The 26,417-nt window shown below is 37.5% G+C and overlaps 1 protein-coding gene and 2 pseudogenes across 3 annotated transcripts in view; all 3 read left to right on the top strand.

Moving 5' to 3' along the window:
- DCAF5 (DDB1 and CUL4 associated factor 5) overlaps positions 1-26,417 on the top strand; it is a 90,152-nt gene that overhangs the window by 7,954 nt on the left and 55,781 nt on the right. For 2 of the 3 annotated variants that reach the window (XM_006915154.2, XM_006915155.3), the window contains exons 2-5: positions 16,707-16,850; positions 19,241-19,277; positions 20,137-20,276; positions 22,071-22,200. In XM_006915154.2, coding sequence (XP_006915216.1) covers positions 16,707-16,850; positions 19,241-19,277; positions 20,137-20,276; positions 22,071-22,200 — 451 coding nt within the window. The remainder of the gene's footprint in view (positions 1-16,706; positions 16,851-19,240; positions 19,278-20,136; positions 20,277-22,070; positions 22,201-26,417) is intronic. The other variant, XM_015591962.2, reaches the window with a different exon arrangement.
- LOC112482435 lies at positions 9,705-9,820 on the top strand (annotated as a pseudogene).
- On the top strand, positions 12,582-12,700 carry LOC112482452 (annotated as a pseudogene).

Genomic DNA, 26,417 nt, shown 5'->3' with positions numbered 1-26,417 from the left:
ACATTCTCATTTCTCAATGTCATCACTCTGATACTTTCCTAACTGCTTTTCCCCGCTTTATGTGTAAACAGTTCCTATGAGCCAATAAGCACTGTTCAGGTCTCAGCTACAGTACTCATTCCTTAAGCAGATCTCTCTTTGTGCAAGAAATCACTTCACCTGGATTTTGGTCTTGGCAGTCATTTAAAGCCTCCTTTTTATACTTTGTGTGTTATATGCTTGCTTATACAAACCGTGTGACTAACTTCACACTGGGTTAAATTCTCATCTACTTCAGTCTAATTAGGGGTGAATATACTCTTGTTTCCCAGTTGGTTCTTCTTCTCCATTAGACCAACTAAAAGTGCAAACAATATATATGTATTTACTGAGCCTGTAATTTGAGTTTGATATCTGCTGAAAGCATGCTGATTGAGTACATTTGGCTGAATTTCAGCCAGCAGAAATATGTATCTTTCCTCATAATTATACATGGGGAGAAAATATCTATTCCTGGGGCACAGATAAATAATGTGGTTCAGAATACAGTGCTTTTTGGAAGAAGGTTTAAATACCATAACATAGGACTATTTGCCCAGAGAGCACTCAGTACTAAGTATTTGGAAACACTTTTCCACAGACAGAGTATCATAAGGGAGGTATGACTCCTAGACCAGATGATAAGCCTGTTTAATCCTTAATGAACTTAAAGTATAGTGTTCTTGCAAGTAAAATTTACTTCTGTCACCAGCAACTTCATTCTGCTTGTGTGAAAAAGAAGGCATTTCATTTCCAAGGTTATTCACTGGGTGAACAAGGAGATTCTGGTCTTGGATTCCACTTGTTCTTCACATCACTTTTCCTAAGTCAAGGATTTAGTGAAAGACATGACAGTAGTAGTTTGTCACTTTAATTGTCTGCTCTTCCATGCCTTCATGTTCACACTTTCCTAGCCACCTTCCTCACTCCTTGCACCTTGCGGTGTCGAATACTCAAGATTCTATCGTGTACCTCTCAGGATACAGAGTTGATATGCATGAGGTTAAGTCCATGTGCTCTTCAGTACCATTTTCCAAATGAGGTTAATTTTAAAATGGAAGTTATATTTCAGGGCTAGGGCATGTAGGAATTAATGAGAAAATGGCATTTGAGGACATTGACAGGTTTTTAATAGATCCAAGTAGCAGAGATAGAAAGGCAGATTCCCATCTTCCCTGTTGCCTCTGCTGGGCCTCCTGCCACTTGATAAGGTGAGGTAAGATTACTTAATGTGGTTGATAAGGTAACTGTTGATAGGTCTCCTGTGTGCCTTGCTGCCTGCTGGGGTCCTTTATATCATGGTTTACTTGGGACTGTCCCAATTTCCCCATTGTCCCAATACTATTATTAGTGCTCCTTTCATTCTTAAAAAGGTCCTAGTTTGGATGATTAATTATATGGCCACTTATAATCATCCTAGCTGTCTGGTGGTCAGGTAAAACCAAAGACCTAGTCTCTTATTTCTTCCCATTCACCATTGAGTGCCTCTGATGGAAAAGCCTCCAAGCCTCCATTCTCCCCATGTCGGGTCTTTCAGCTGTCACTTTTAAGGTACTGGATTGAGCCTGAGAGGCAGAGTGGTGGGTTGGTTATTTGTCCCCTCTTTGTCTTCTTATTAGAAAGGGGCAAGAAGAGGAAAGGATAAGACTATTAAGAAAATGTTAAGTTCAAAGTCTAATTACCCCTTCCTTTCTGTATACCTCCTCTTTATAGTTCTTGCTCTACCCTTCATTTGTACATTTAAGTCTTCCTGTAGATTGTTGTTTTTTGCAGAGTTGATTTTGAGGAAAGGCATTTTGAGGAATGATTCTTCACTGAGTTGGGATTTTTTTCCTAAGGTGTTTTTAACCAAAAGTGGATATGTTATTGATATTAAAACCATCCTACAGGCTTAGTTTTGTGGAGTATCTGTCCAGCTCTGCAGGACATTTGGAGTAAGAGTTGGCCCCTCAAGTATGTAGACTGGCCCTGAGAAGGGTTTTCAGGAATTGTAGTTTTTCAGATAGATGGCCTGTTGGCTCTAGAATGTCTTCCATGTTGTGGAAAGTCATCAATAAAGAAGTTGAAGAGATCTGAGTTAGAGTCCTGATTTCACCATTCTCACTCGTGATCTTATGCTACTGATGTTCTGCCTCTGTAGCATCATAGACTTTTATTGCTGGAAAGGACTAATGATCATCTAACTAAAGCCTTTAATTTTACATGTAAGGACACAAAAGAGCAAAGAGGTAAAGTGATTTGCCCAAGTAGCTCACTACTTGTAAGTAGTACAATCAGGATTCTGACTTGGTCTCTCAGTAGGAAAAGTAATGAGGTTTTGCATTTGTAAAGGACTTACTTGGTGCCTTACTCTGCTAGTACATTCTATATATAGTTTCATTGTCCCTGAGCCTAGTTGTTTTGGTTGAGGTTAAGTTGGTGGTGCCTCAATATTTTATGGATGAGTAAGTATAGATTTTCCAGGATGGAGGCAGACTGTCACTCTGCCTGGGTCTCCAGTTTTAATTCTTAGCCTGCCTATACTTCCTCACATTGGAAAGTCTGTTTCCTTCCAAGAACATTTACTCAAGAGGAGGAATTTTTTGCAAATCCAGATGCCTGTCAAAATCTTGTTATACCACTTTCCTCATTCCGAATTTCCATTTACGTCTTGTATCTAAATTTCAGTTGTATCTTTTGTTACTACTTAAGACCAAGTGACTGATTGGAGCCCCTGAGGATTGTAATGTTTCCTTTTTTATAGATGTTTTAACCATGTTTGATGGCTTAGTACTGTTATCTTATCACGTGCTGCCATAGATGGCTGAGGCATGTGCTTTGCCTTAGACATACCTGCAAGAAACAACTGAAGTTTGTGTATTTGGCAGCCAGTTTCAGAGTTGACATCTCTGTTTATACCTGCTTGAGGGTGGGTATTGTGTGCTTTCCTAGAAGGACTAAGAAAGCATTGGGACCTGCATTGATTAGTTCAGTCTTTTCAGAATTGCCCAAAAAGAGAAAGGAAGGCTTTATTATGTTGTTAATGTTACTTATGGAAGGAGTTTTGCAAAAGTCAGGCAGGCAGTGTTCCTGTTGAAAATAACAAGAACAACCGAAAAAATCAGAAACTGCTCAGAATGAAGGAAGAGCATCTGTGATATAATCAGGGGAATGTATTGTCTTGGTTAGTTGTTTATAGCCAAGGAAGAAGAACTGGACAGAGAGACAATATGTGGTCTGAGAGTACCTTACAATGCATCATCCACTACCTTAATAACTTCCCTGTAAATCTTTACTGTTGTTGAGGCCCTGAGAATCTGTTTTTTGTGTTCCTCAAACTCTATTTGAGGAACTTTTGTTCTTTGACATTTCACTAACTCCATATTTTACTATTGAGAATTTCCTTTTGAATCATACAAGTCATCAGAAAGTGGCACTTTGAAGACAGTCTTCCCACTTATTATTCATAAGTTTTAAAAATATCATGTATTAGTTACAGGAAATTTGGAAAATAGATATTCAAAGAAAGTACTCCACCTACTTAGGATGACCATTTTTGACATGTTGGACATATTTTAGTCTTTTTATATGCATATGTACACATTTTAAAAATAAAATTGGAATTAGGCCATCTCTAATTTTGTAACTTTCTTCTTACATAACATTAACATTTTTTTCATAGATTATTGAATACTTTTAGAAACCACGGTTTCTCAAACTCAACAGTTTGAGCTGGATAAGTCTTTGTTAGGGGAGCTGTCCTGTGCATTGTAGGATATTTAGCAGCATCCCTGGCCTGGAACTTGGATGTGCCAGCAGCATTCCCCTAGCTGTGACAACCAAAAGTTTCTCTGACTTTGCTAAGTGCTCCCTGAGGGGAAAAATCACCCTGGCTGGGAATCACTATTCTAAAGCAAAACTTCTCAAACTCTTTTGTCTCAGGACCTCTACTTTCTTAAAAATTATTGAAGACCCTAAAGAGTTTCATTTTATGTGGGTCATATGTATTGATTTTTATTGTATTAGAATTTAAAGCTGAGAAAGTTTTAAAGCATATATTGAAGAATAGCAATAATAAACTTAATAGTAACAAAAATTTTAATTAAAAATAACTGTTTTCCAGAATAAAAAAAATAGTGAGAAGAGTAGCAATGTTGCATTTTTTCCCCAAATCTCTTTAATGTCATAGTAGGCATTATGAAGACATTTACATTTAATCTGTTGTGAAAAACAGATTTTCTGTAATATCATCTGGATAATAGGGTTGCTTCATAGAGTTGTTAAAAGGGATAGAGCCCTGCGCATTGTTTAATAAAACATCATTCGTTGATCATTTGGAAAATATTAGTTCATTGAGTTATGCAGATTTTCCAAATCTTGACACATTTCATTATATATTTCAAGAAATATTTGTTAACATTAATCTCATTAGAAAATTCTTTAAGTATTGGGAAATGATTGATCTCACTGTACTGAATACAAGTTTTTCAAAATTCTTGTTTTCACTTGAGAGCTTAAATTTTATCATTGGCTACAAATACTGCCAGTTGTTTTCCTTGAAGTTACAGGTTCATCTTGTTTGTTTTTGAGAAAATATCTGACAAATACTCAGATCAGTCATTTTAAGTAAAAATGGTATTCCATGAAAAAAGCCAGTTCAACTCTTGATGCAAACCATCACAAACATGCTTTTCCACAAAATGACCATTGTTCTCTGTGCAGCGGAAGTCCTTCATGTGTATTTTCCATTTCATCGTACAGAGTATTAAGTTATGTACTCTGGTCGAAATTTGATAAAATTATCTTTACTGCTTCATCAAGGACATTCCTAAGTGAAACTGACATTTGTTTTTTATTGCCAGCATGTGGCAGTTAAGGATACACTAATGACTAGTACAGTTTGCTGTACTGTCTTGATTAGCACTAAGACACCAGTAGTTTTACAAACCATCATTGCTTTTGCACCATCAATGCAATGTCAACACAGTGAAAAAGGCAAATAAGGTTTTAATGTTACTGTGAAAATAGTTTCAACTTTTGCAGCTCTCCTGGGATTCGTGGAACACACATTGAGAACAGCTGTTCTAAAACATGATCTTGTGGCAGCATTGTATCCTGTCAAGGGCCTCTATCAGAATTTAACCAGTCCTCATTCTATTTTTTGCTTTTATCACAGTTCTTATAAGCTAAAAAAAAAATTTTTCATAAAGGTTTAGCTTATAAGAACTGTGATAAAAGAATAAAATTTTAGAAATGGGATTCTAGGTCAAAGGGCATGAATTTTTTTCTTATATTTATGAAATACATTTGATATGTATATTTGCCCTCAAAGATGATTAAACTAATTTATACTTGTGCCAGTTTATTATGAGATTGTATCATGGCTATTGCTGTGCATCATTAATCTAGCCAGTTCAGCCAGTATGTGAAAAATGGTATCACTAAAAAATTTGTTATTGCTTCAGTTCTTATATAACTGGCCCTGATTATTAGAGAGTCTGAATATTCTTATCTTAGTTTTGCTTATTTTGTAGTCTTTCTTTAGGCTGATGAGAGCACAACTGATTAAGTTGTAACTTTCTTTGTTAATATAGTCACATTCTCCTAATACCTTTTGAGATTAATCCTTAGTTACCCCATTTGCATTTGGTTGTGTATCAAATCTCAGCCTCAGATTTAGAGCCCTCCCTTAAAGTGGTAGATTATAAAGGTGCTGGTAAACTGTTCTCTAAATTTCAGAAGTTGTGAGCCCCACCTTTTTGATGTTTTTCATAGTTAAGGGATAGCACCTGTGTTACTACTTAATTTTTTCTGGTTTGAAAGGAAACTATTATATAATGTCTATGAAATCATTGTTTTAAAAAATTTTTATTAAAATATAGCTGGCATACAATATTATATCCGTTTCAGTTGTACATCATAGCGTTTTGACATTTATATACCTAACAGTGTTATCACACACTAAGTTGAGTAACCGTCTGTCACCATGCAAAATTATCAAAATATTATTGACATATTCCCTGTGCTGTATACATCCATCTCCATGGCTTATTTATTTTTTAATTATTTATTATTATTTATGCCTACAGCACCTGATCTTCTTAGGTGGTCTCCCATCGAAGTATTAACCAGGCTTGACCCTGCTTCCGCGATCAGACAGGATCGGGCTTGTTCAGGGTGGCAAGGCCACAGACCATGGACCGTGGCTCCACTGGGGCGCGAACTCAAGACCTTCTGCGTGTAAAGCAGACGTGGTAACTGCTACACTGTGGAACCACATCTTGGCTTATTTCTTTTATAACTGGGAGTTTGAACATCTTATTCCCCTTTACCTTTTCCTCCCATTCTGCACCCCTCAAATTATAGGTTTTATATTCTAGTTTTTTGTTTGTTTGTTTGTTTGTTTTTTGCTAATATAAAGTACATAATAAAATTGTTGATCTGCTGTCTGAAATCACCCAGTGGCCTCTGCTTACCACACTTTATTTTAGGAAAAGCAAGGGCTTTGGAATCAAACATCTTAGACTTGAATTCTACTCTGCCTCCACCTGATGGTATGCTCTTAGATAGGTGAGTTTACCTCTTTTGTGCCTCAATTTCTTCACCGGCAAATAGGGATGTTAGAGAAGATGATCTCTTGGGTGTCTTCCAGCTCTATTCTGTGATTCTGTTGTAAGTGGATTCCTTTCTGCTCAGGAAGTAGAAACGTTGTCTAGGGGTTGGTGTGCTTGTTTAGGATTAAAAAACCCTAGCTCCATTAAATTCCACTATTAGTCACTTAATTTTAGAGAAACCATTTTTATTTTATGGGCACATAGCTGTCTAATAAGGGTGTTGTTGCTACTTTAGTTCTTGCTTCCTATTTAAAGTTCTTCAAGTTAGAAGTCGGCTTCCATCATTGAGGCAAGCCAGTGCCTCACTTTTCACATCTATAAAATGGGGGTAATGTTTATACCCTACTTACCTAATTGGATGTGGAAAAATGAGATAATAGATATTTAAGTGGACTCAGCTTTCAGAATAAGAGTAATAGATAAGGGCAGGGTATCAGCAGAAGTTCATGCTGATATTCTCTTTTGTGACTACTCCTGTAGTAAAGAGCAAAATCCATATGATATCACCTGTCCTTGTCTCTCCATACTTGCCTGCACTTCTCTGATTTAGAGAGTGCCATTGAACCCAGTTTTGTGACCTTGGGCAAATCACCGAATCCTAACTTGTCCATGAGCCAAATGCAGCCTTTACTGAGGCCTGCATTTAGCCTGCAAAATCAGGTTGCTGCCTCTTTTTGAAAAATTGGAAGAACTGGCAACATTAAGCCTGCATTCCTCTCTGGTAATCACTGGCTGGAGCTGAGTAGTGGCTTGTCCTTTAAAAAGGGCTGTGTATTCTCCATTCTGCCATTTTATCTGGCAGCTTTCGCTCGCTGCTTGGTCCCTGTTGTATTTGAGAGGCTGGGTTGCATCATGATAAGAAGCAGTCTCTAGAGCCAGATTACCTAGATTCAGATCCCCGTTTGCATTCTTGGTCTCCATGTACTTTTGAGTTATTTAGCTTTTCTGTAGGTTTTATCTGGGTAATAAGGATAACAATACCTGCTTCATAGTGTTGTTGAAAGGATTAGAAGAGACCACTGCACCTAAAACCCTTAGGATTGTCCCTGGCCCAGACTAAATTTAGCTGATGTTAGCTATTGTTGTTGGAGTTCAAATAGCATAATAATTAGCTAACATTTATCTAGCTCTGCTATGTATCAGGCAAAGGGCCAAGGCCTTTCACACAGATCTAATTAATCCTAACTTAACACTATAAAATAGGTAGAGTTATTTTCTGACTTATGCATATGAGAGAATACCATTTAGAGGTTTACTTACCTACCTAAAGGTACACAGCTAGTAAGTAGGTAGTAGCAACATTGAGGGTTAAATCTAAATACCTGTATTCTAAGCCTGTGGTTTTAAATGCTGTGCTGTGCTGCCTCATTCTATATCCACCCCTAAAACTGGTCTAATTACAGAAGTGGCAGGCGTGGGCAAATAGAGATTAGTGCTCTTAATGTTTCTGTAAGTGATTTGAAGAGAGAATGCATATAAATATCCCAAATTTATGTATGACATTAGTTCCTTCTGGTAGTGAAATGCCAAACCAGTGGGGGCAAAATGCAGACAACTCTTTTTGTCTGGGTGAAGTGAGTAAGCAGAAAAATGGTAGCTGAATTTCAGAGTAGCTAAGTATAAAATAATACATGAAGAAAAATAACAGACTGCTTGTTGAGTGATGTGCTCCAAGATATTCAATAAGGACTTGAAGAGCCATTTTAGGCAATTATTTGAAGGACAAAAAGGCCAGCAAACATTTCACACCCATTAAGGTAGCTATTATAAAAAAACAAAGAAACAACACCGCCCCCACCCCCCAAATAACAAGTGTTAGTGAGGATGTGGAAAAATTGGAATCCTTATCCATTGCTGGTGGAAATGTAAAATAGCGTAACCACTGTGGAAAACGATATGGCAGTTCATCAGAAAATTAGACATAGAATTACCATATGATCCAGGAATTTCATTTCTGGGTAAATAATCAAAAGAATTAAAAACAGACTTGAACAGATCTTTGTACACCTACATTCTTGATAGCATTATTCACAATAGCGAAAAGGTAGGAGCAACCTAAGTATCCATCAACAGATGAATGGATAAAACAAAATGTGGTATGTATATGCAATAGAATATTATTCAGTCTTAAAAAGGAATGAAATTCTAGCACATGCTGCAACATGGATGAACTGAAGACATTATGCTAAATGAAATGTTCTAGTCATAAAAGGACAAATATTGTATGAGTCCATTCATATGAAGTTCCTAAAGTAGTCATATTCATAGAGACAGAAATGGTGTCTCTAGAGGTAGAATGGCGGTTGCCAAATGCGGGGGAGGTGGGAACAGAGTTGTTATTTAATGGGTACAGAATTTCAGTTTTGGAGGATGTGGAGAAATTGGAATCGGTATCCACCTGGAGAAGAATGGTGGTTGCATAACTGTGAAAATGTTGATGTACTTACTGCCACAACACTCTACACTTTTAGAAAAAGCCAAGGAAATTCTAGGCATCTCCAAGAATTAAAATAGGAGATGAAATGGAAAGTGCTTTTCTTCCTTGTGTGAAGCTGTGGAGCATCCTCACTTGGAATTATTAGTATTCTGGTCTCTGTACTTTGGTAGAGGGATACAACTTGGTCTTAGTCTCGAGGCCTACTTCCTTGGGTTATTAGCAAGTCATTGTGTCTCTCTGGATCCTTATCTGGAAAAAGGGCCTATGTAATCCTTACCTCACAAACAATGATGTATATGAATGAACGTCTGTACAAATGTTAATTATTTTCACCTTTGGAAACATAACAGAACAGACTTATTTCTCATTCACAGCTGGACTGTGTGGCACACAGGCTCTGCCTCTATATGGCAAATGCTGCTTCTTAGGTTCAGGAGAGGTATGGTCCACATAAAAGAAGGTAAGGCTTCACAGAGTGACAGTCACACACACTGAAAAGGAGGACTACATAGGCTGTGAAGAAAGCAAGGCTGAATGATTTTCCTTTAGTCTTGGCAAGGTAAAAGAAAACAAATGGATGTAGTTCCATAGTGTAGTGGTTAGCACATCTGCTTTATACGCAGAAGGTCCTGGGTTCGTGCCTCAGTGGAGCCACGGTCTACAGCCATGCTACCCTGAACAACTCCAATGTCTGATCTCGGAAACTAAGCAGGGTCAGGCCTGGTTAGTACTTGGATGGGAGACCATCTAGGAAGACCAGGTACTGTAGGCATATATAATAATCAAATAAAAAGAAAAACTGTAGCAATATAAAATGATATTTGTAAACCATTTTGCATCTGTCCATGTAAAATTTGTGTATATTTTTGTTTTGTTAAAATATATCATGCTGTTCATACTTTTATGCTACCTAAAACAAGAGTTCGAAAGATTAAGACAAATTCATGGATGATATTTAAGAAAAACTAGGATGTTTTGAGGAGTGTTTATACTTAATATATACATACTAGACTAAGTGCTTTTATATATATATTATCTCAATACACGCAACAACCCTAGGAGATCGTTGGTATTTTATTCATTTTACACTCGTAAAATTGAGGCTGGAGAAGTAGAATAATTCACCCAAGGACATATAGATAGTGAAGATCTGAATCCAGATGCTTATTCCAGAGCTTGCACTCCTGTACCCTTTTATAGTATCACCTTTGCTGCCACTCAAAGATGAAATCCACAGTGGATCTAATCCCATTGTGCCATTTAAAAAAAAATGTTTTGAATAGTTAATACAGTTACTAACAGTTTATATCTTAGTGTTTATTCTATGTTAGTATAGACAGAGCTACCTCGTGCTTTTTTTTGGCCACATACATAGTACTTACATGAACAGTAAACTTTTTGCACTTTTTTTATTATGGTAAAACATACATAACAAAATTTACCATTTTGACTATTTTTAAGTGTATTGTTCAGTGGCATTAAATACATTCACACTGTTGTGCAGTCATCACCACCATTCATTTCCAGACCTTTTTCATTCTCCAAAACTGAAACACTATATAGATTAAACAACTCTCCACTGCCCCTCACCCCAGGCCCTGGCAGCCACCATTCTACTTTATGTCACTATGAATTTGACTACTCTAGGTACCTCATATAAGTGTAATCATACAGTATTTGTCCTTTTGTGTTTGGCTTATTTCACCGAACGATAATTTTAACCAGACTTCTGTTGATGGACATTTAACTGTTTTGGTTTTTGCTCTTCAAAGAATGTTGTGGTACTGGAGCATTTGATTCAGAATGCTCTCTGTTCTGTCCTTTGCTTGGCTGACTTTCTGAGGAAATTCAAAGCAAATTCTTTCCTTCTGTGCCTCAGCTTTTCTGGGCTATAAAATAAGAAGAATGTTAAATAATCGCTTTTGTTACAGTGTGGTGTGAGGGCCTGCATAGTTTCTGCTTATAACTCGTGAACATATTGAGAAAGAGTACTCTTTAAATATAAAGTCCTTCTGTAACTACAAAGCTGCTTACCCACTGTGATTATAGTACATTTCAAGATGAATTGATGAGTTTGGTACAGAATTAAATCAACCCCAAATGATCAGCATCAGAATAGCTGTGTTCTCTTGGGGTTCCCAGATGTGTTGAAACTAAGCAGTTTTTTGTAGGAGACCAGACCTAGAAGGCCTAACCTCTGCTTGTTCCTTGCCTGGCACTGGCGCTGAGCAGAAAGGCCTCGTCTTCCTATGAGGTCCCTGTGCTCCCCCTGAGGTACCCCCAATAGGCTGGGCGTGACCCCACAAGCACCCAACTGCCAGGCTCACGGAGCTGACTTAAAGAATCATACTCTTCACTTGGATTATTTGTAGGTCAGAAAAAAGCTCTGCTTTTTTTTTTTTTTAACTAACCAGGTGATTCACAGAATCATATAGATCTTTTTTCATGTTTGAACTAATTTATCTTTGCTTCACCAGCTCTCCTTTGCTTTGTGAAGTCAGATTTGGGCACAGCTGTTTTGCTCCCTCTACTGGTTTAAAAAAAAGCAGCCCAGCAATTTCAGATTATGCCTCAGTTTGCACCCGTTGTGTTTTTTGCCAACACATGGTTGAAAAGTGTTGTCTTTGCACGGGGCTCTTAATACCTTGCCTAAGGAAATGTGGGGGGATGTGCATCTTATATCTTCTGACATTAATCTTGAGGGCAGAGTAGAAGAAGCAGACCCGACCATAGTGATAACTTCTGCCTCCGTGATTCCAATCTTCATGGACTTGGGCTGTCATCATGTTAAGTGCTAAGGATACATCATTTAAATCATCCCAAGGCACTCTACAAATAACCATGCATTTTAAATTAATAAGTACTTAGTTGATGGAATTAAATCCTATAAAAGCCTAGAATGAACATGAAATACAGTGTCTGGGTAATGGGCAAGACCCTTTGTCTGAGAATGGTTATGACTTTGAGTGCATAGGTTATAAATATTCTTTTTCTAAAAGAATGAAATCTTGCCATCTGCACCAACATGGATGAACCTGGAGGGTAGTATGCTGAGTAGAGTGAGACAGAGAAAGACAAGTATCATATGATTTCACTTATATGTGGAATCTAGAGAACAGGATAAACAAAACAGAAACCAGTTCATAGATAGAGCATTTGGATCGTTGTGGATTGGGCTTGGGATTAGGGGTATGGATAAAGAAGGGAGAGGATTAAGAGGTACAAATTGGTAGTTACAAAATAGTCATGGGGATATATAGAGTATAGCATGGGGAATATAGTCAGTAGTATTGTAATAACTATATATGGTGGCAGATGGGTACTAGATTTTTTGGAGTGGTTACTTTGTAAGTTATATAAATGATTAATCACTGTGTCGTACACCTGAAATTAATAATATTCTATGTCAACTGTAATTGAAAAAATAAAAATATAAAAAATTTAAAAAGTCAACAGAAGTTAAAACTATATTCAATGATCATATTTGTATGTAAAAAGAAAAATCCTTCTTATTGAACTTTTTAAAACTGGTCCACTACGGCCATGCCACCCTGAACAATCCCGATCCCATCTGATCTCGGAAGCTAAGCAGGATCAGGCCTGGTTAGTACTTGGATGGGAGACCACCTAGGAAGACGAGGTGCTGTAGGTGTAAAAAATAAAATAAAGGGATTTTAAGCTGACAAGGTCTTTGCAATCTGTGAGGTCAACCAAAGGTTGCTTCGCCTAAAAAAAAAAATAAAAAAAACCAACTGGTCCAATTCAAGAGGTAGTGCTGCTTGGCATAGATTTTAGTGAATAAATATAGAGGTGCCCTCAATTATATTTCTTTGCCATAAATATCCCGCACATCCTAGAGAGTCTTGTTTTCTCTTTCTATAATGAGTGTTAAAAAAAATATCCAAAATATTTTATTTTATTTTATGGAAATATTCAAGCATACACAAAAGTATAGTGTACCCATCTACAACAATTATCAATATTTTAATTACCTTTCCCCCTACCTTTTTTTCTAGAATACTTTAAAGGAAATTCCTGACATGCACTTCAGTATGCATCCTTAACTGATGAGGACTTTTTTCTTTTTTAACATGACTACAATGTCATTATTATACCTAAGAGATATAGTGGTATTTCCTTACTATCATGAAATATTTAAACATAAAGGTCGATATTAATCATATGTGACAAAATGTTGATTTGTTCAATTTACTTTCAGTCCATTGTTTTTTTCCAAAAGAAACAAAACTACAGATATGATTAAAGTGTCCTTTTACTGTATGTGTGTTTATCCATTAAAAAAAATGGTATTTTTTTATATACTTAAAAATACATACTTAATGTTAACCTTTTACATATCCTTATGAAATCTGCTTTTATTATTTACCATTAGGTTTTTAAGATTTATTGATGTTGGTACATGTATCTCATTTTAACTGCTGTATGGTGTGCCATTTGGTTTAGATTTCATTTGTATTTGTATTCCAATGGAAGTTATCAATTTATATATTGATAGATATTTATGTTGTCTACATTATTTTTGCTGTTATAAACAATGGTGCTGTGAACATTCTTGTATACTTCCTCATGTCACTTTGTAAGAACGTATTTAAATTATAATTTACATTTCCCTGATTTCTACAGAGGTTCAGAGCCTCTGTAATATCTGTTGGCTATTTGGGTTTCCTCTTCTATGAGTTATCATCTTTACCCCTTTTCCCAGTAGTTTTCAAAATGAATTTGTAGGAATTCTTTGTGTTTTCTATATAATAAGCCATTATCAGTTTTGTGCATTGCTACAATCTTTATAATTTTGGGCATTGCTACAATCTTTATAATTTTAGATACCTAACCCTGGTCCCTCAGTTTACTCCAGTTAAGTTGGCTTCTATTTTTATTCCTGTGGTCCCTTGTTTTATTCTCACCTACACATTTTTGAGTTTGCTACCAAGGCAGAGAATTCCTTCAGTTATCCATTAAATGAATTTGCTTTGTCAGTTATGGTTCATTTTTTGCTCTATAAGTCAGGCAATCTAGAATAGTGGTTAAGAGTGGAATCTTAACTGCTTGAATCTTAACACAGCCACTTACTGTGTGACCTTGTTAAGTTACCTAAGTCTTTTGTACTTGGCTTTATAATCTATAAAACCCATGAGAGTAGAGCTATTATGATCCCCATTTTACATTTGATGAAACTCAGGCTCAGGGAGATTAGATTTGAAACATGAGTAATAGAAGAAACTTGTGGGCCTCTTTATCTTTTAATTTTCCATGTTCGATAGAAACATTGGCACAAAGAAATATTTCTTTAATTTAAGATACAGAGTGGTAAAAGCAATGATAAGTCCCTGACCTGTGGCCTCAGTGATAAGGAAAAACAGTAAGAGTAGAGACTAAGGAGAACTAATGTGCCCATGGCCTGTCTAAATCTATTAATAGGATAAAAACTCCTTTGTGTCTTTTTTCATTAAAATAAAACAAAAACCCAAACCTTTATATTTTCATGACTTTAACTTGTAAAAGATATAGAATTTAGATAACCTTATCCCAGGCCTGAGAACTCATACTTGAAATAGCAAATCATAAATACAGAACACTGTGAGCCACAATTAAGGGATCATTTGGTAGACAATGAAATGCTTTTGGAGGACACACAACTTGATTTTGACCAATAATGGAAGGGAGAAGGAACCCAAGAAACAAAGGAACTCAAGGAGCAAAGGCAACTTTTTTCTAGAGGAAGGAGAATAAGTATGATTTGGCTACCGTGTCTTCTATTTTCTATTAAAGGAAATATGTTTATGGCAAAAAGTCAAGTAGTACAGGAAGGCATAAATTAAAACATAAAAGTTTCCTAACAGTATATACCCAAAAGAATTGAAAGGAGGGACTTGTACAGATATTTGTATACCCATTTCTTAGCAACATTATTTGCAAGAGCCAAAAAGTGGAAAGACTCAAATGTCCATCGATGGATAAATAGAAAGTATGGTGTGTATGTGTATATATGTGGTGTGTGTATTTACATATATAATGGAATATTTTTCAGCCTTAAAAAGGAATGAAATTTTGATGCATGTTACAATATGATAGAACCTTGAAGACATCATGCTAAGTGAATAAGCCAGACACAGACAAATATTAGAGGAGTCTACTTATATGAGCTGCCTTAGAGCAGTCAAATTAATGGAGGAGGAAAGTAGAACGGTGGTTACTGGGGGAAAGGGGGCAGTTATTGTTTATTGGGTACAGAGTTTCAGTTTAGGATGGTTTAAAGTCCTGGAGATGGATAGTGGTGATGGTTGCACAACAATGCAAATATACGTAATGCTACTGAATTGTAACTTAAAATGGTTAAAACGGTAAATTTTATGTTATATTTTACTGTATTAAAAAGTCTTCAAAAACTCTATAATGGTGTCCATTATAAACAACTTTTATAACCATCTACATATACAAATGAAAGCACAGATATGCAAGTATAAGCATATTCATTCAATGTCTGCTCTTTGGGGCACTGGTTTAGGTGTCGAGGACTCCACAGTAAATAAAACTGACAAGGTTCCTGCTGTCATAGAGCTTTTAAAAAATTAGTTTTACATGAGTTTTACTATTTTCATCTTATCTTTCCCTTCAACAAAGACTTGCATATCTTTGGGGGTTAGTTCTTATTAATGCCCTTGCAGGAATGTGCTATAATTTGTGGCTATTGTATTTAATGGAGGAGGGAAGACAGGTATAGAACTTGCTATGGTTTACTGCCTGTTTTTGCTCCTGTTATACTCAAATTTTTATTAGAAATGTATTATAGTCTTGTTATAAAAAGTCGAAAATGCCAAATATATAAAGTGAAAGTAAAAACCCTCTATTCTGTCCTCTGCTTCTCTTTTAATCTTATTCCCTGGAAGTAGTAACCACTGTTAACAGTCTGCTGTTCATTCGTCCAGACATTTTAAATGCATCTGCAAATACATGGAATATATAGAAATTACATATTCTCATTCTTTAGGAGCTGGCTCAGGTAGTGTAATATTCCTCATTTAATTCAGACTATTGAAAGTTATGCAAACGAAAGAGCTAGACTGAGCTATATGAGAGCTGGCTTCTGTCTGGATCCTGCTACTGTGACAGACAGGCAGTTCCTTAGTTGTCATTTGTACGGTGTCTCATAGTCAATGAGATCACATCAAGGAGTGTGCTTTGAAAACTAATCTGCTACAAATATTTAAGTTCTTTGGTTGTAAGCACTAGAATCCAACTTAGGTTCTGTTAGATGCTACCCACCCCCCTACAAAAAAAAAAAAAGACATTAGTGGAAAGATTTTAGGTAGCAAGTGAAGAAATATTTAAATAACTGGGTCTCTGGAAAGTCAGGAACAGAGAGTAGCTTTGAGGATTTCAGTATCCGTGCTTATCTTTTTCCATTTATAAGACTGTATGTCTAATATTTAATTCCCGGGGGAGAAAGTGAGTAGCTTAGAGGCCATGTGTCTAACTAATGGTTAAGAGGGTAGAGTCCTGGGTTTATGTGCCCATCAGAATCTCATGGAATTGGGGAGACGCAATTTTGGAAAGGGTGGGATTCAAGGCTGGCAAAATCTAGTGTCAGCCTTGAAATGTCAGCTGTTTTAACCTTTGATTCTTACTCCCCTCTCAAGGAGGAGATGATCGCCGGGTTCTGCTATGGCATATGGAACAAGCTATCCACTCTAGAGTCAAGCCCATACAGCTGAAAGGAGAGCATCATTCCAACATTTTTTGCCTGGCTTTCAACAGTGGGAACACCAAAGTATTCTCTGGAGGTGAGACTAAGTGAGATTTCCCCACTGGAAAATTCACTGTGACTGAATTTTACATAAAGGAGAGAGAAAATAACTCCTTATTTTTCTTCATTTGATTGAGCTGTTGAATTATGGGTTTTTAATAGCTTGTCTTTGCTACATTACAGCAATTTAGACACATGTATTAGAGTCATCCATCTTCCTTCCTTCTCTTTCTCCCCCTTTTTCCCTCTCTTCCTCCCTTCATTTCGCTCTCTTTCTTTCTGTCTTTTTTTTGGTAGAAAGCTTTTACATTGCAATCTGGTACACAGAAGTACACACACATGTTTGAAATAAGACTTAACCTTACTATGTGTGGTACACTGATTTTTTTTATTCTTTTCTATTTTATTTTTAAAGATTTTAAAGATTGTGACTCAAATTGGTGTCATTACCCATGATGGCTCCTGTTTGAAAAACATTGTATTAGAGTGCAATTGGAATGGCTTATGCTCAAGCCAGTTTCTTGGTGATGGCTTTCATCAACCACACTCCTTTCTGACCACCAGATTTCTAGCCCTGCCCTCTCTCCTGCACTGCAGCTTTCTCCACTGAATATCTACTTATATGTTCCAAAAGTAATTTAAGTGCAACAGATCTAAAACTAAGATTATTAGTCCACCTCCCCTGCACAAATATTTCCTCTTATTCCCTGGATTCCCTTTCTGAGTTATTATCACCATTCACCCAATTATTTAAGCTATTAGGTTTAACTTTCAGAAACTGCTGACACTGAAGCACTTTCAACTTAAAAAATGATAATTTCACATGGTTCAGCCTAACAGAAATTGTGAAGTCATCCTCAAACCTGCCTTTCTCATTTACACATCCTGTTAGTCACCAGCTAAAACTGAGAGGCTCTCATTCATCTTCTAGTTTCTGTTCCCTTTCTATATCCACTGCCCTGATTCAGGTCCTCATCTTTGGCCCTGGACTATTGCAATGTCCTTCTGTCATTTCTGCAACCAGTCTCTACTCCTTCTAATTCATTGCTTATGCAAGTTTTCTTTTAAAAATAAAGTTTTAACCATGTGAACATTTGACCCTACGATGTCCACAGGATAAAGTCTAAACCCCAGTTTGCCTCTCTGGGCTCATCTCCCTCTCCCTGCATCTTGTACTCTAGCCCACTAAACCACTTGCCATCTTAGGTGCCCTTGTGCCTTTTGCTTATGCTGTTCCTCCATGAGTCATGATTAATTGTCAAGTCCCCACCACTTCCCCTAAGTCTTTCGTTGGTAAGAGTTTGAGTTATTTGAGTTTCTGTTCACATGTCTCCTTCCTCATAAAAACATTCTCCCCTTCTGCCTTCTACTTTCACCCTGCTCATGAAGGAAATGAAATAATTGCTCCTTTATCTGTGTCCCCATTTTAAGCATACTGCTACGACAAGATAAACAGTCCTGTCGCTATTAGTTGTCTGTGCAGTTGGACTGTGAGTTCCTCAGGGGCTGCGCAGAATCTTATTCTCGTATCCCCAGCACCTTGGATGTGCCTGTTACCCAGAAGACATTAGCATGGGTTTGATTTACTTGGTATGTACCCACAATAGAGTTTACAGCCAGGGATTTAAGATGACGTGGGCCATTGCTACTTTTACTTTCTAGTTAAATGCTTTCAGCATAGAGTGAGGATTTTTTTACTCTCTTTTCATATTTAGGTTACTTTTGGCTAAATAAACTATTTGAAGGCAGGACTATACATATCATGAATGTAATAATTTTAGATTTCTCGATGGGATAAGGAAAAATGAAAGAGACAGAAATTGTGAATAAAAACTTTCCCATCATTTAGAATTGCCCAGTCATCAAATTTTAATTCTGTAAGAGATGATGAGGATGTGAATGGTAGCAGACATTTATTGGGGGCTTGTTAAGTGCTCAGCCCTATTCTGAATGCTTTTACAAATGTGCCCTTATCCTCACAATAAAACTGTGAAGTAGGTACAATTATTATACCTATTTTACAGGTAAAAACTGAGGCATAGAAAGGTTACAGATATTATTCCAGGTCTCACAGTTAATGAGTGTTTTTCTTAAAAAATAAATGAATTAAAAGTTAGGCTTGAATTGATTTAACCCTTGGTCATTTACTCTTTTCCTTAATGACCACAGTTTTTTTTTTTAAATCTACTGGACAATACATTTTGGGAACTGTTATTATATTATACCTAGTTGCTATTTTACTTTTAAAATTCTCTAAAAGAATGCCCTATATTATTTTTATAAATCTTTTTCCTAACACTTCTAATTTGTATTAATATTGGCTTTGTTCATATTGAATTTTCCCTGGAAACCTTAAAATACTAAATTGTAATATGGACAGGGATGACTTTGCAGGAATGATCAAATGTCTACTTTTTTCCCTTATAGGAAATGATGAGCAAGTTATTCTCCATGATGTTGAAAGGTAAATAGATTGTTAGTATTTGAAGGTGATAACTCTATTGTTCATATGAAGAGAGGCGAATGTCTCTTTAGACTAAAAAGTTTTTGTTTTTTTTTTTTGAAGAAAACGTGAAACCAGCCATTCTTTTCTGAATAAGATTCTTTTAATAGTTTAGAAATAAAATTTCGATTAAAAAAAAGATTTGTAAAATTGGTTTGCAATTATAGTTTTTAGGTGAAAATTTAAAGAGAGAGTTGGAAGAGAAGGAAACTATTTTATAGTAATAATAATAACAGCTAATATTTATGTGCCAGACACCATTTTAAGTGCTTTGCATATGTTAATTTAACCCTCACAATAATTTTATGAGGCAATACTGTTATGATCTCAATTACATATGAGGAAACCTAAGGTCAGGTGGTGCTAGGATCTGAACTTAGGCAGCCTGACCTCACAGCTCTTACATAGAGTGCTGGACTGTCAAAAGATCCTTCTTCTACCCAGCTAGCATCAGACCTGGCTACTTTAAAGCTTTCCCTTGCTTTTTGGAAATCAAGTACCACCCTAAAATCTGTACACAAGCAGATGCATTCTGTAGTGACAACACGAAACTCATCTGTTGAGTCATTTTAAATATATTCACTTAATGCAAAAAGCAAATTTATTATGAAATCTGTAAAAAGTCTCTTCAGTGGTACTTTTATTTTTTCACCTGAAAGTCAAATGTCTACTTTAAAAGGAAATATAATATTCTTTGGGTTTAGCTAGGTTGACTTTGTCCTGGAAATGAAAGGGAATTCCACCCTGGGAACTAGAGGGCTGGGACTGCACTGTTAGTGTGTATGTGCCTGTGTGCCTCTCTCTGCTTTCTGTCTCCCAGCAGTGAGACCTTGGATGTGTTTGCTCATGAAGATGCAGTATATGGCTTATCAGTGAGCCCAGTGAATGACAACATTTTTGCCAGCTCCTCAGATGATGGCCGAGTTCTCATCTGGGACATCCGGGAGTCTCCCCATGGAGGTAAGGTCGCTGTGCAAAAGGATATTGGATTGTATTGAAGAGTTTGATATCAGGTTCATTGCAGATCCAATTTATGACCTGAGTAGCCTGGATGGGAGTGATGTAAAGGGAGAGGAAACTTTCACATGGGGGCATATATGTGTGTCTCTGGAGGTCCCACCCTGCCCTTAAGTCAGAAGTGAAGCCCCTTGCCAGTCCTCTCCAGCCACCAGGGAATCTCCACAAACCCTATACCTGTAGTAAATACCATAGTATCTTGGTGCTTAGTGGCCCCAAGGAACAAAAGATGCGGTGCCTCACTGTGGAGGGTAGCAAGCAAGGGCCAGCTCTATGCGTGCTTCTAACATTCTCACATTCTTGGTTATTTACAGAAAGGGAGTGTTATGCATTTTCTTGTATCCTAATTTTAGATTTGTTATTTTGCTGAAAGAACCACAGAACCTCACCTTAACTGTGTATAGAAACTTAAAATGATGGTAAATATACTCCATTTATGGGGATGAGTTCTTATCTGGGTGAGTTCCTCCTCCAAATGTGCTCTTTGAGTCTCTGAAGTGTAAAATGAATTGTTTTGTCGAATTTCTCTTAAGTTCTTCCGGAAGTTCATCCTTTCAGCTCATTTCCTGCAAAGAGATTTCTCTCTGTAACTCTGCCTGTCTTCAAAGGCTCTTTCCTCCAGCACTACCCTTAGTGCCACCCCATCCCCCACCTTTGGTACATCTTTGTCATGATTATAACTGTGTATATAGAGTTACTTTCCTGCCTGCCTTGTCTGGCAGGATCCAGGCCTTTTTTACTATATTGAACATTTAACATGCTGGGTTGTACTCATTACTGAGGTTCATGCTATAAGAAAAGCTTGTTCTTAGGGTCAGGCAGATAAAGTAACTGCAAGCAGCAGCTGTGGTTGGGTTACCATGTGCTTGGGAGGTGAAATTCTCCTTTGTCTGAACTACCTGCTGGCTGATATGACTGATTTCCCTACGCTCCACCCCATAGAGGCCTGTGAAGTATCACATATGGAAGTTATAGACTGGGGAATGTTTTCTGTCTGCTGCTTCTAAACAACTTCCACAGGAGTATGTCCTCCCAGGTAGCGAGTAATTTTTCCTCACCTGGAGCCAGCTAATATATGCAAAGGACTGCAGGATTTCTAGGTAAAGTTAATTAGGAGCTGGCTGGATGCAAGAATTTCAAGTATTGGGTGCCCCAACCCCACACTTTTCTTTTAGTATTACAAGACTGGGAATGAAATCATAAAATTCTAGATGGATACCATTTTCTTTCCAACTTAGGGAGCAATATGACCAGAAGGGAAAACTGCACTATTGTTTTTACTTGTCTTCATTTTTCTCATTGATTTGCTTTGTTTTCATTAAATCTTTGTATAGTTTTAAAACTTTTAATTTCTAAAGCTAATGAATTTAGATTAAGGTATAATAACCCTACCAGTAATTGGATGAATTTTTTCAGGTCATGTGGTGGCATTTAACTGTAAAATAGCTTACCCATTTACAGTGACCATGTCTGTTTTGTCACAGGATCTGAATAGGTGCTATATATATTTCTGAGTATTACAACTTGAAATTTGTATGTGTTTAAGCTGCTGTGTGCAGAAAGTGTGTGATAGGACTTGTGGGGACCTTGTGAGTAAGGGTGACCAAATTGGAGTTCTGGCCCATCAGGGTGGTTATTAAAGGGTGTGCTATTACTCGCATTTACATTCCTTCTTATCTGCCTGCCACTGGCCCAAAGGTGCCCAAAATGGACTGATTGAAATTTCTCTTTCCACAGAACCCTTCTGCCTGGCAAACTATCCATCAGCCTTTCATAGTGTCATGTTTAACCCTGTGGAGCCCAGATTATTGGCTACAGCCAATTCAAAGGAAGGAGTGGGACTCTGGGATATTCGAAAACCTCAGAGGTAAGATGTTAAAACTTTTCCCTGCCTCCACTCCCAGGTAATGTGATTAGCCAACAAGGGTTGTGAGAACTTGTTTGGCAGTTGATCTCAATTGGACGTCTCTTAATATGTGCCGGTGTCTCTGAAGCCAGGGAAGCCCTGTTCCCAAGGGAGAGGCAGAGTGAGAAACCCATACTCTTTGCTAAAGAAGAGCCTGGACTCAAGACAAGATTAATTCTAAGCAAATATATAATAGGGAAATTTTCTTCAGTACTGTCTTCTGTGTTCAGGCCAGGCTTCCCCAGATACCTGGGAGATTTGTTAGGGGATAGTAGGAGTGAGAGGATGTGTCAAACTCATGCCCACTGAACCAGGGATTCTTAACCTTAGGCTGGAGGTGTTCCCTTGATGGGCTTTGGAAGAACTATGAACCCCCGTAACTGCATGGAAATTATACTTGTATTTATCTAAGTGCATTTTTCTGAGAAGAGAGTTTGTTTGCTTTTTTTCAGTTTTTCAAAAGGACCAGCAACTAAAACAATAAAGGTTAAGATTCATTGCACTGACTACAGTGTTAGGGATGTAATACGTTTCCTCGTCCGTTTGCATTATTAAAAGAGTACACTTAAGACAGTCCTGAACTAATGGTATGAATCACTAACGGGAATTTTAGGCATTAATAAAGGAAATATGTGGATTTGGGCAAGTGGGAGGCTTTTTATCCTGTTCCTTAAATCTCATGGGGGAGGGACACCTTTTATAGCACCTGTACATAAAGCTGGCCTTGCTTTATGTAAGACTTAACATGCATTACTAGCTCCTCTGGAGATTCTACACGGAGGTAACCTCCTACTTTGTCAAGCAGTATTGCAGAAGAATATCATGGAAAGTGAGGTTATGGTTTATTTCATGGGCCTCAGATGAAAGAGGCAAGTAAGTACAGAGGATTATCTTCCTTGGTGGTTTTTAGTCCTAGCTAATTCTCTCCATGGGCCAATCAGAGGGGGTTGGAACCATTGCAGCAGATCTGTATAGCCCAGAGGGGCATCCCTGGTGTTGAGCAGGGTTTCCTGAGGCTCCATAAGGCAGCAGAGATTTTTCCTGTCCTTTCTGTTGCATGTATATCTGCCTCTTGCTTTTCTACTTTGCTGAAATGCGTGGTGTCAGGACCCCCATTGTGCCTTAGGAAGCTTGTTCTCTGCCTTTGTCTTGTGTTCAGCTGTAGCATTCTCTGCCACTTCAGACTTAGGAACAACTGTTCTGCCTTATCCATACTACAAAAGGCAGGATTTGGACTAATTACGTCAGCCTTCTCTCAATCTACTATGTCCCATACTTATAATTGTAATGAATAGGTGGCAACTGGAGTGGAGCCCTGAGCTATTCATCCTCAGCGGATAGCTTGAGTAGTTCATGATGTCATAGTGAGTGTCTTGAGAGAAGAGGGGGGTTTTAATTCTGCTCCTGATTTTCTCCCAGCAGTTTCCTATTGTGTTATATTTGGGCCCTCCTCTCCTTTCCACTTGTCTCTTCACTACATATGGCTTCTTTTTTAAAAATTCTAAGGAGTGTAATGAAAAGAAAAAAAAGCTCATCTTCACATTATCTCTCCTACTTTTATGTTTTTTAAACGTTTGTATATTAATGTGATTCTTTTCCTTCCTGATCTCTTGTTACTCTCTCCAAAAGTAAAAACCGCAGTGAACAGTTTCTTATGTATCTTTCCAGAACATAATTTAATGCATATAACAGCATGTATGTTTATCCCTTAAAAAATTTATACTAAATGATCCATGTAATAATACCTACTGTTCTCAACTTCTTTTTTCAATTAATAATATGTATTGGAGCTTTATTCATATCAACACATACAGATCTAGCACATTCTTTTAATGGCTGCATGTTATTCCATTTATATGATGTACCCAACAACCAGGATTTCTTGTTATCAGTTTGGGCCATAATAAACAATGCTGCATTGAACTTGGTTGCACATCTATCTCCGCCTACCTTTGCAAAAATATCTGTAGGGAATTGCTGCACCATAGGTTATATGTCTTTACATTTTTGATAAAAATTGTTAAATTGTCCTGCCATCACCAAAGACTGCACCGATTTACAGACCCACCAACTGTGCATGAGACCACATGTTTCTCCAGAACCTCACCAACACTTAAACTGTTGCTAATCTTATGGGGAAAAATATTACTTTCTCTTTTTGATTACTTCTTCATTTATGGGTAAGGTTATATGGTTTCTTTGGTAATTTATCATTTTCAAAGTCCACATGAGAGAAAAGTCATCTAATAAAGCTAACTGGCAATCTTGTCTGATTTGTGTGTTATAAAAGAGCATAATGCCGTGGAGAGTAGGATGTTTTTACCTGTTTCTTTCAACTTTTCTGAGGTTCTGTATGGTTTTATGGATATGAAGCAGAAAAGGGGCATGAAATATTCATGGGGTCCAGTTCTTCGTCCACGGGTGTTTTGTAATTAAATTTCAGATTTTTGTTTGAATTCTCTCAGTACAGTTGGTGTTGGGGAGGAAGAGAGGGCCCTTTGTCTTTTCCATGCAGGATTAATTATGCTGAGTTGGAATAGATGATTTGTCGCCTAAACACAGCTGCCTAGAAAATCCAACTCAGATCTTGAGGCAATTCTGAATCCCCTAGGAGGACAAGCCTGGAACTGGATAGGTCTATTTCAGGGATACTTAGAGTCAAGGGAAAGATTTTAGGGAATTTGTGAATCCTTGATAATTGTAGGTTAAGTTGTGTGTGCTTATGTATCTGAATGAGCACACGTGGAATTTTTTTTTTCTAGGGACAGAGAGAGAGCATGTACGAGGTTCTCATAAAGACCCTTGACCTCCAAGAGGATAAGTCACTTGATGTTCTGAAGATTATAGATTTAGAGCTTATTATGGTTCCTTAGGCAGGCTAATAAGTGACTAGCTTGGGCATGTGAATGCATTCTTGGCTTGAGAGGGCTGGCTGGTAAAATGTCAGCTCTAGAAGGAACTTTAGTTATCATTTGATCTGATTTTCTTATTGTACAGAACTAGCCCAGCAGGGCAAGAGGAAGCAGAGCTTGATGGTTTAGAGTGTAAGATCTGAAGCCATACATCCTGGGTGGAAATCCAGGCAGTACACTTTAATAGCCATGTGATCTTGAGCAAGTTACTTTACCTCTCAGTGCCTCATAATAATAAATAATAGCTAACATTTGTTAAGCATTACTTGCCAGAGATAACAATTATAGGAATAATTCCTTATTTAATCTTTATGATAGTCCTATTCCTATTTTAATGATAAAGAAATCAAGACACAGAGAGATAAATTAACATCTGTGTGTGTGTGAGAGAGATACCCCCTTTTTTAAACAGTTAGAGTCCCTGTGCATTCTAGTTCATCTGTGCCTCCTTGCATTAGAACTTTGTTAGAATTTGTCTCAGATTTTTCTACTACAGACCTGTCTAGTTCTGAAGTCTGAGTCCTTTAGACTTTCTGCCTATAAAAGTTAAACCCCTTTTCACTGTTTTCTGGCCCAGCCCCTGTCTATATGCTGGCTTTCCTAGTTTCTTGTTCTTCTAACCCTAGAAACTTGCATTGCTATTTATTTTGTTAAAAAGCTTTAGAATAGAGATTGTAAACTTGTTGCTCATAGGCCATATTTAACCCATAGAGATGTTTCATTTGGCCTGTATTGGTGGTCCTCAACCTTTCCGGCACCAGGGACCGGTGCTCCTACGAGGGTCTAATGCCTGATGATCTGAGGTGCAGCTGAGGCGATGATGCTAGCGCTGGTGAGAGGCTGCAAAGACAGATGAAGCTTCCCTCGCTTGCCTGCCGCTCACCTCCAGCTGTGTGGCCTGGTTCCTAACAGGCCACGGACTGGTACTGGTCCGCAGCCCAGGGGTTGTGGACCCTTAGCCTATATGATGTAATAGTGTTGGGAAAGTTGTACAGAAAAATCAGTTTCTAACATTTCTTGAAAAAAATCAAAAGATCCAATATCATTGGAACTTTATTATATGGCAACAGTCAGCTGAAGCTGAGTCATGAATTCTTTAAACCTTTAAAGGGACGTGTTAAGGATCCTACCACTCTTTGGTGTCTTAATCCCACTGTGCTTCCCTCATTTACATTACTTGCCTGGCCCTGTAGTCACTGGAGTTTGAAGGGTCTGCTTTAGGGATTTTAGTGCTAATGAGTGGGTCATAGGGTGGGGAGCTTGAAC

Source organism: Pteropus alecto, unplaced genomic scaffold, assembly GCF_000325575.1.
Source record: "Pteropus alecto unplaced genomic scaffold, ASM32557v1 scaffold276, whole genome shotgun sequence".
Classification (NCBI taxonomy): domain Eukaryota; kingdom Metazoa; phylum Chordata; class Mammalia; order Chiroptera; family Pteropodidae; genus Pteropus; species Pteropus alecto.
Note: the sequence above shows the minus strand (reverse complement) of the source record. Positions and strands in the feature narration are given on the sequence as shown.